This window comes from Phocoena phocoena, chromosome 1, assembly GCF_963924675.1.
Source record: "Phocoena phocoena chromosome 1, mPhoPho1.1, whole genome shotgun sequence".
NCBI lineage: Eukaryota > Metazoa > Chordata > Mammalia > Artiodactyla > Phocoenidae > Phocoena > Phocoena phocoena.
In genome coordinates this window covers 96,101,768-96,112,579 of record NC_089219.1, presented here as the reverse complement: position 1 = coordinate 96,112,579, position 10,812 = coordinate 96,101,768, and the positions used below count along the sequence as shown (strand labels likewise).

Here is a 10,812-nt window from a genome sequence, read left to right as displayed (position 1 = left end):
TCAGAATGTCTGGGAGGACAAATGAAAAAGCGCCAGAACAGAGTAGGCTGGTGGTTTGTTTGAGTTGAGTCTGCTTTCAGTGCCACACAGAGGCCCATCAGTGATGTGCGGACAAGTGACAGCCGTGGTACTTTAAAAAAATCAATCCTTTACTTGCATTCCAAGCTCCTATTTGGGGAGAACAAATTTCAAATAGTACTTCCTAAGAGAAGTTGGTAAATATTTGGTCATTAACTAGAGACCAATGTCTCCCTCAAATATTAATGAATAAAAAATTTAGCCCCCCTCCTTTCTAATTCCTTGCTTATATACCACTGATTATGTTCATGTAGGCTTTAGGATGAGTTACTCTTGGCTGTGCTTCCTGCCTTCATGTTTATAACTGCATTTCTCTAAACGAAAAGCATCCATTTTGTTCCGGCATAGACACTAGGATAAGCATGTTTTCATACGTTAAATAAATTATATTTAATAATGAGGCTCTTTTTGTTTTGCACAGACTAAGACACACAACGAAGACAATCAATGAAAACCAGAAGGTCTGCTGCTACAATTAAGAACATCAAGACCAGGCAGCAACCGATAAAGGAGGTCAAGCTGCACATACATGGATGAAGCCGATTTCCCAGAAGATGCAACTTCTAAGAAACAGGAGGATTTGCCTTATGATGGGGACTTCTCCCAAATTCAGATGTACAACGATTACAATTTTAGCTCAAAATATGACATCCTTGATGTCTCAAATCAAATGAATTTAACAGAAGAGGACCTTCAAGAAAAGGCCACACAGAGAGACTTGCAGAAAGGCAGATAAGGCCATGACTTTGGATAAAACAACTGAAAATGCTGTCAGCAAAAAATATAATAAAGAGAATCAATGCACCATAAATCTTCATATTCCATCTAACCAAGGAGACCCTTCAAAGTCAAACATTCCTGATATTTTACTCCATCATCTTTGCAAAGAGGAATTCTCAAAAGGTCAAGGCATTAATTGTGAAACTCTCCCAGAGATCTCTAATGCTGACAGTTTTGACAGAGCTATTATTAAAAACATTATTTTGCAGCATGTTACGAATTCTTGACCAACAGAGCAAACCTCAGAACTCACTGACCAACTCAACTCCAAAAGCGATGGTGAAAACAGCAATAAGCCCAGGTGTTTTCCAACTATGACAGAAGAAAACACCTCTGATTTAGAAGATCCAGTCGCTGCTGGAGAAAGCAACTATCAGGAAAATTCAAATTTTTTAACTAAAATCAAGAGTCCAGGTGATAAAGAAAAAAGTTGCTAAGGGCAGACACCCCAGAAACAGCAGGCTGAAAAAGCAAGTTCAGGCAACAGGTTCAAATATGGCCAAGGTCAAGTTCATTACTGGTTCTCTGATTCCTCTAAGGTTGCTCCTAAAAATAACATAATTGACAAACCACTTACAACTGATAAACAAGCCAGCTTTTCTCCTAAATTGAGAGATAAGTCAGCTATTGTGCAAGATGTTTCAGAAAGCATGTCTAGATCAAACGGTGTTGAAAAACAAGAGCAGAAATGGAAAACTCCTGAAACTTCACAACAGATAGAGGTAAGTGAAAGCCGTCTCCAGCAAACATATAAGCAGGGCCGCTGCTCATCTATGTCAGTGTGGGTCTCTGGAGGGTGCATAGAACTGAGTTGTAGGTCTGAGGTTCTGGGTTCCAGTTCTGGCCCAATACCTTGACCTCTCAGAATCTCAGTGGGTCTTCTCCTGAGAAGAATCAGGGGCTGAACTAACAACAACACATAATAGAATAAAATCCAAGTTCTTCAACCTGGAATTTGCGTTTCCCCGTTTTTCATGTCATCCTACCCTTCTAAACTAAACTCCCCCCTCCCACCCCAGGAGTCATCCTTAGGTACCTGGCTGGCCCTGCCCTCTCTGAGATCCTGCCTTACGTGGAACATCCCACTTCTGCTTACCAAAGACCTGCTCATTTTCATGGTCTCCTTCAATTCCCCACTGGCCACAAGACTTTTCAGAACCCCCTAGTCACCGTCTTTCCCAACCTTGTTTGTTTAGTATTCTGTCAGAGCATTTATCTCAGCCCGCTTCGGACCCTAACGATTTAGAAACATCTTTTCCTTCCACTAGATTTGAAGACTCTGGAGGCAGCCACCTCGTCTTCATCTTTCCTTTGCCCAAGTTCCCCCAGAGGCCTAGCGTTCTGTTTGTACATATTATGTCCTTGGTTATGAATGCTCAGTTGGACTGAATTAAGATCTTTAATAACACGCTTCAAGATTGTTATATTGGTGACTATTTAGTACAAAATTTTGCTAATGTTTACTTTATACTATTTCCCCTTTCCCCATCTTTCCATCCTTCCACCCACCTTCCCAGCGTGCTGACGCTCAGGATCTCATTGATTGTTTGAGGTTCAATAGTTAGGGAAGTTCACAGTAATGGTCAAAGTAAACACTGTAGCTCTCTGGCACTTTGCCAGGACTGTATGATCTTTCCTTTAAGCATTCTATGAAGGGCCCCCTGACTGAACGTTCTCTGCCTATTTCCATTTCCACCTCTTTATGCTTCAGCTGCCTTCCCTTTCAGCTGAACGTTCTGGGGAGTTTGAGCAGAAGCCCCCACCCCTGACACACACACACATACACACACACCGGGAGCCAGCAGCCCACCTGGCCTCGACTGGGACGCTTCTCTCAGTCATGGAGAAATCTGCACCCCTGTGACACTGGGAAGTCTCCACATTCCTCATTCTGCTTGCAGGAGAACGCCCCTCGGTGGGCACAGTTCTCAGTGCCCTGTGGTTAGTAGGGGCAGAATGAATATCAAGTTCATCTGTCTCTGGCAATGGGAGCCTGAAGCCAGGTGTCTGATTTTCTCTCATCCTGTCAATTCAGGTTGGAGAACTGGACTCTATAGGTTCCACAGCCACCATATAATTGAGATATTCATAATAACCACAGTCCAGTTTGACCACTACAGTAGCTCTCTGGCACTAGCGTGTTTGTGAGCTGTGCGTGTTGGGAACAATGGGAAGACCCTCAAGGTGAATCACTCCGGAATCTGAACTCTTATCCAGTTAGCCTGTGGTGAGTAGAAAAGGGCTGTGTGAACAATCACTATCTTGACACATCTTGGAACTTAACGCTTACTGTTATTATTCTCTGGAGTGTGGCTACCATGCGTCTAAGTGTTAGTGAGAGCGCCAGCAATAGAGCCGGTGATGAGATCAACAACGGTCCTTTGTGGAACCTATGGTCTAGCTGTAGGAGAAATATGCGAGTATTCCTCGTAATAGTAACAAACATGATAGTAGTAACAGCTAACATAAACGCTTACCATATGACAGATACTATGGTAACATTTAATTCTCATCATAGCACTATGAGGTAGGTTCTATTACTATCCCCATTTTACTGTTGAGGGATTTGAGGTTTACAATGATGAAGTAATTGCTCTGGGTCACCTGGCAGATAAGTGTCGGAGTGGAATTTAACCTTGGCATCAGGGCCCCAGCTCTTGACACAACTGGGTGGCCTCCATGAGGACCAGAACACATCGAGTCATCCTGAGTAATGGCGTCATGATCACTATCAACAGTCACGTTTTCTTATCCTTTAAATGTGCAGATGGAGCCCATGGTACATATCCACCAAGAACATCTTGCAGGTACTAGCATTTTAAAAAATATTTATTTATTTAATTTTTGGCTGCATTGGGACTTCATTGCTGTGCGTGGGCTTTCTCTAGTTGTGGTGAGCGGGGGCTACCCTTCGCTGTGGTGCTTGGGCTTCTCATTGTGATGGCTTTTCTTGTTGTGGAGCACAGGCTCTAGGCGCACAGGCTTCAGTAGTTGCAGCACGTGGGCTCAGTAGTTGCAGCTCGCAGGCTCTAGAGCACAGGCTCAGTAGTTGTGGCACACACTCTTAGTTCCTCCAAGGCATGTGGGATCCTCCAGGACCAGGGATCCAACCCACGTCCCCTGCACTGGCAGGCAGATTCTTAACCACTGGTCCACCAGGGCAGTCCCAGTACCAGCATTTTTAAACCTCTTTGATTTAGATATACATTTTGAAAAAAAAATTTTTTTAAATAGTGATTGGTAGTGATTGCCACAGACTTCTGTTTTCTGTACTTCATAAAACTGCAGTGCAGCTGAGATGAATGGTAACCAAAACTTATTCTTTCTTACATAGGAATAGAATCTGAGACAAGTCTCTCTAAGATGCCATTGACTTCTCAGAAAGACCCTTCCTCAACTTCTTCTTACACATTTCACACGATATCCCAAGGGAAACAGATGTGTCAAAAGTTAAAAGAACAGACTGATCAACTGAAGACTAAAGTAATACTTTTAAACCTTATTATGAAAGATAGAAATAACCAAATTCAAACGTAAGACACTATGCCCTTAACGAAATATTGCATTTTTTCACTGCAGGTACAAGAAATTTCCAAAAGCATCACACGGGATTCTCCCTATCATTTGCAAGATAGGAGGCTGGTAATAAATTTTATCAAGTTTTAAAAATCTTCTTAGGGAATTGGACATGGGAAAATACAAATGACTTTATAGTATCATGTTTTCTCTACATTGATGGGGATAGAAATGCTCTGGTAAGAAATGCTTTGCTGAAGATGAAACTATCTTTATGTTACAGGGACTAAAAGAGCTTAGAGCTTTCTGTTTCTATATGTATTTAGCCCTTTCTCCTTCTCAGGGGATCTATTACTTATGGCTGTTTTTCCTCAGCAGTCATCCCATAATAAATATGAGACCATGGTAAGTTCAAGAGAATAATATGTTAGCTGTTGTAAAGGACAAGCACATCCAGATTTGATGGGTCCTGGGGGATACAGGCTATAAAAATCTCCAGTATCTGGCAACTCAATATGTAAAACTTTGAAAACTTAAAATTAATCTTGAAGCCAGGCTCTTCAGATCAAAACCTTTGACTTTCGCATCCTTGCTTGTTGTTGCATTTAATCAAATCATTAATTTATGTTGTAACCATAGCCTTGTTCATCAGCGTCAGGGTCGTGGGAAGTGGGGATGAAGCATGGCAGTGGGGCAAAAAGCTGAGACTACTAGAACCAGGGGTGTGTGAAGTTGAAGATGTAGTTTAGGCCACTGGGTCAGCAGCAGGACAGATGGCCAGAAGTCCTGATATAAAGGACACGAGTAAAGCTCAGGGCAGTCTGTGCTTCAGAAACCAAACAGTATAGACAAAAACTAGGAGGAGGCAAATGTTGAGACACAGTTCATTATTCTTTCACCATAGTAATTAAATAACTCATACATTCATTCGACAGCATTTGTGGGGTACTTCCTATGACTCAGACTCTGTATCAGGCATTACGAATTTGGAGATGAAGAAACATTTCTTTTTCAAGCCACTTATCGTCTCCTAGGAACAGACCAGTAAATCAACAAGTAACATGCTGCTTGGGAAAGGTTACATATGATACTAATGGCAGCACTGAAGAGGCTCACCCTTGCCAGTGAGACGGTACTTTAGAAGGCTTCCTGGAAGGGACTTCTGAGCTGGGCATGTAGGAAGAATATGGCAGAGTAAGGGCAAAGGTGTATTCCAGGAAAAGGAATCAGCAGGTGCAGTGGCACAGGGACAAGAAAGTGCTGAGAGTGTGAGGAACTATGTGGCAGTGTAATTGACCAGATGGAGCTCAGGGGGAAGGGAGGAGACTGGAGAGGTAGATAAGGACTACATCATGAAAAGCCTTTACACCACGCTAAGGAGCTTAGATTAATTTCATCTTGAGGTGGAGTGATGGGGCAACACTGGAGGATTCAAAGCTGAGAAACAGCAAGCACCATGGGGGCAAGACTGTAGGGACAGAGATCGGCTAGAAAGCCATAATCCAGGTAACAAGTTATATGAAGTCCTAAAGCAAGGCTGGCAGTGAGGATGGAGAGGGCACAAATCCAAGAGTTTAAGGAAGTGGCGGCAGATTGAACCAGGTAAATAAGAGAGGAGGCTTGGATGCATTCCAGATTTCTAGCTTGGGTAACCAAGGTCAGGAATAAAAGTGGAGGATCCAGTTCAGAATGGGTGTGCCAGGTAGGCAGGAGGCCAGATGTCACGTTCAGTTTGGGACATTTTGAGGTACCCATAAGACATCCAGTTGGAGAGGTCCAGTAGGCAATTAGAGCAATGGATCTGAAGCTCAGAGGAGTTGTTTGGGCCAGAAATGTCAATTTGGGTATAGTTTTATGTTGAAGCTGTGGGGTATGGGCGATTGCTCAGGCAAACACGCAGAGTAAGCAGTGAAGAAATCCAAAGATAGGATCATAGGAAGCAGAACCAGGGGCAGGTAAAAGAAGAGGGGTCCTCAAAGGAGATCGATGAGGAGAGACTCAAATGGTCGAGGCAGACCTGGAAGGGGCAGAGCTATAGAAGCCAAGAGAAAAGAGGGTTTTGAGAAAGAGGGAGTGGGCCACACCATCAAATCTTCAAGTAAGGAAGGTAAGCAAGATGTGCATTGGATTTGGCAACTGAGAGGTCATGAGGGAGCTTGGCAACCCTGATTTCAATGAAGTGGTGGTTCTACAGAAGCCAGATTGCAGGAGTTAAGGAGTGAATGATAAAGGAGATCTCCTAAAACCCAGGGTTTCAGAAACTGGGAGAACATAAAGTTTTAAAAGGCCAAGCAAAGCAGAGGAAACTGGTTCAAGGCATTAGCCTTCTTGAGGAAGTTTCAGGAAGTTTCTTCCTATGTTAGAGAGTATGCGGGGATTCGTGTCGGGACTGAGAGAAGAGGAGAGAGGTGACTCCTTAGGAAGGTGACTCCTTAATTCCGGGCCCATCTGGTTCAGTGAAGGAAGGCCAGACAGGGCTAAAACTAACTTTCTCAGGGTGAGCAGCACACGGAGAAAGCATTTGGATTTTGCAGCAAACATCCTGGTTCTATGTGTTGATTGTACAAGCTTAGACATGTAGCATGTCTTCCTATCTTAGTTAAGAGAGTTAAATGAGGTACACTTATGGCAAGAAAACTATGCCCTATCTTCTTCTGAACACAATTAAAATTCCAAGATCCCAAATTATAATTCATAATTGGCTTGCTTCACTTTTCTCTTTCCTTTAAATACCTAATTCCTTCTCATGGCTTTAACCACCATTTTCATGCTACCAATTCCTAAATTACTAGTCCTCACTTCTCATCTGGAGCTCCAAATGTTTGTGTTGATCTTCCTTTGGATCTCCCACTCTTACCAAAAATTCTACCTTGCCCAACGTTGACATCTTCATTCAAACTTGTTAGCCTTTCCAAATTCCTCAGTTTCATCAGGGGGTTCACATTCTTCCCACCTCCCACAGTAGAAACCTTTGAGTGTTGTCTGTGATATTTATAGTATCAGTCAGGGTCCTGGCAAGAACAAGAAGGCTTACTCCAGTGGAGTTACTGAGGAGAGCTTAGTAAGGCATTATTTTACAAAAGCATGGGCAAGGTTAAGGGAAACCAATAAGGGATAGAAAGCATCTCATGGAAGGAACAGTGGGGCAGAGGGATGGAGGAAGAGCAGATAATGGAGCATAAGAAGAGTAGCAGTAGCTGTAGGGGTAGCTGACAAGTTCTGCAGCTTTTGATAGAGACACAGCCAATCCATGATGATACAGACAGGAGGAAATCAAGGAAATAAAGACCCTACCTCATCCTTCTTCAGTTCCTCTCTCCTGCTGTTGTCTTCCATTGGCTGAAATCAACCAAAGCCAGAGGCATGGGAGCCTATTGATACAGTCCATTGAAGGCCAGCCTCCTGGCTGGGGCACAGAGAAAGTTGGAGGGTGGATCTGGGGTGAGGAGAAATGGAAAACATCTACCACACTTGCCATTTTTTATACCCGTATAGCCAGTATGCTTCTAAACTTGTTTGTTTATTTTAATAATAGTAAGAACTAATAACAATGAAGATGAGAGCTACCATCTATTGAGGGTGTACTATGCTCCTGGCACTAAGCATTATCTCATTTAATTTTTACAATATGAGGTGAGGGCTATTATCTCGAATCAGAAAACTGAAACTTAGAGTTCAAGGTGACTAAAATCATACAATTATTAGGTGACAGTCTGAACTTGAACCCTGGTGTGTCCGATTCTGTAATCCCATGATGCAGTATTCTTGCCCTTGGCAATATCTCTCCAATTCATCCTTTCCTCTCCATTTTCACGGATACTGCCTGATCCAAGCCCTCTTGAGTCCTTTAAGCCTGACTTAAGTCTCACTTCTTCCATTGAGCCATAGCAAAGTATTCCATCCCACAGTCTGTTTTCCCAACTGGAATAAAATCCCTGAGACCAGGGACTGTGCCTGATACAGCTTTTGTGTCTCTCACACTTTTGGCCCAGGACCAAACATGGGCAGTGCTCATGGAATGTTTAGTGACTGGGGCTGCAGGGCTGCAGCCTCTGTGCATCGAGATAAGACCCTGACCTGTACAGTTTAAACATTCATCTGCATGAGGCTACATCTGGAAGACCCATTTGAAGCTTTTGACTAAACTTCCCGATGTTCCGTCCCCATTTCATCCCCCAAGCGCCATAGATTCAATCCCAGGTCCTCTAATCCCAGGTCTTTTCTAATATCTATGTGACTTCTGACATACTTCCTAGAGCCCCAATTTCCTCCTCTATAAAACTGGGATAATAAATCTACTTTGCCACATTTACAACATTGATGCGTGGATTAAATAAGATAATGAATGGAAAAGTGCTCTATGAGCTAAAAATTATTCTGCAAATATGTAGGAGTATGAATGTCCCATTAACAAAAATTTAAACACCTCCAAGTGGGTTCTAGGAGAGAAATCAGAAGTGACCATATTTTTCAGCTATGTGCTATGAGGTGTCATAAATGCTGAGATGGGTCTTGGGTTGTCTATATTTTAGATGTCAGACTCTGAAACAAAACAATTGCCAGGAGAAGGATGATGGCTTTGTTTTGACACTACTGTGGGGTACATCCTCATTGTGTTTTGAGGAAAAACAACTACACACACAGGCTTACCTGTGAATGATTCCAGTGACTCCACTGTTACAGGTCCTCGAGAAAATGCAGGGATACCTCGAACTGCTGGAATAGGAGTTTCTGGCCAATAAGGAGAAGCATCTGACTTTGAAACAGCAAGTCCACAAGCATGAATCCCCAGCTGTCGATGAATTTGATCCAGAAAGGTGAGGCTTAAACTGTGTAAGGTGGAAGGGTCAGAGGTAATCTCCTTCAGGTGGGATTCTGTTGCGGCTGATGGCTTAGTGCTTGGAGAGCCATTGGTCTTGGGTCAGCAAAAACTGTGCTCCCATTGAATAAGTGTCACCCCATGCAACAAGCAGTACGGAATTCCTGCTATGTGTAAGGTCCTGTGCAGGGCACTGACACAGATAGAGTGCCCCAAATGAACAATGGTCTCCTGGAGGAGAGACATTGTGCCACCACCTTGCATTTTGTTGGATGTCATTATAATTGGTTCTGAGACTCAGAAGAGTACAAGAAACTCTAGAAAGGCTCACGTGTTAACCCCAGAGGACCCTCTCCTCTCCAAGCTCCTCCTGTCCTGTCCTCTCCTTCACCCCACTCTTGCCTTTATTTCCCCTGCCTGGTTCTTCTTTTCTGTCCCTCTTTTTCCTCATGCACAGACAATTCCAAAGAGACAGCAGGCAGGAATGAATCATTGTTACATTGGTTAGTGTTGGAGTAAGGGACACACAAGTCCTGATAAAGGCAAAATGTTAAGGCTTGAAGTCAAATGATTCCTGAATTAATTCACATTAGAAACTTGGGTGCATAATCATATTGAATGAAGATTCCAGCTGGCCATTCTGATGGCACCATGCCCCTCTCTTTCCAATCTAAATAATTTTAAGATGTAGTCCAGGACTCAAGGCTAGGATTGTTTCCATATAATTTCCTGGGATGAATTTAAAGAACCCATTTAGTAGGCTTAATATTTGTAAGTTCAGCTCTTTCTATTCATAGCATTTTAACACGAATTCATTCTTGATGCCAAAATATTTTAATGGTTTATATTTTGGCACTAGCGTCCTGAGATATTACTTCTTCAAAATGAATGAAATCTCTGTCTATTGTTATTTCAATACTGAGTAATTAGACAGCAAGGATGAGGTTTTAATATTGATTTTTTTTCCCCAAAAGGCTTTTTTTTTTCTTGGAAAAAAGGATCTCCACATGCTTTCACTATTTGTTTAAAAACTAATAGAGTAAGGATATTTATTTTCCAAGAAATCCCACTTGTTTTGGCAGTCGTCTTAAAGACAGGCCTCTGTGCGCATTAAGACCAAAGTTATGCAATGCCTTATTTATATCCTAGTTACACCCACACTGTGCCTGGCCCCAGTATAAATCAAAAGAGTTTCAACTGCAATTATATCCCATATACAGGAGAAGCTGTCAGCACTGGGGCAAGGGAAGGACTCAGCCCCTCCCAAAACTCACCTCAGAACTGCCTCAGAGCAAAGTGTGCTCAGCTCCTCTTGTTCTCAAATGGGCAAAATGTGGCAAAGAGCAGAACCTAATCCAACCCTTGAGGTCGTGGTGTGTCGAGAACCTTCTAAATGATGGGTCCAAAGGCTATTGTTGATGGCTTTCTGTAAAGGAAAGAATTGTGCAAATTAATTGGCTAATTGCTTAAGTCAGCTATTGTGCTCTTATTAAAACCTTCTTATTATTGCCTTTGAAAGGTAATATTCAAAAACATTGTTTGGATTTCATGTATCTTGTTTGTCAGAATGTAGTCTGATGGTCATTTGATTCTTTCACACACTAGCACCAGAAGCCAAG

The 10,812-nt window shown here is 42.6% G+C and overlaps 1 protein-coding gene across 1 annotated transcript in view; it reads left to right on the top strand.

Annotated features, from left to right (window-relative positions):
- Positions 1-607: 607 nt before the first annotated feature.
- The window catches only part of AKNAD1 (AKNA domain containing 1), a 29,129-nt gene continuing 18,924 nt past the window's right edge, over positions 608-10,812 (top strand). Inside the window, 6 exon segments of the mRNA XM_065893283.1 lie at positions 608-783; positions 785-1,580; positions 3,626-3,665; positions 4,193-4,341; positions 4,438-4,500; positions 9,058-9,191. Coding sequence (XP_065749355.1) covers positions 608-783; positions 785-1,580; positions 3,626-3,665; positions 4,193-4,341; positions 4,438-4,500; positions 9,058-9,191 — 1,358 coding nt within the window.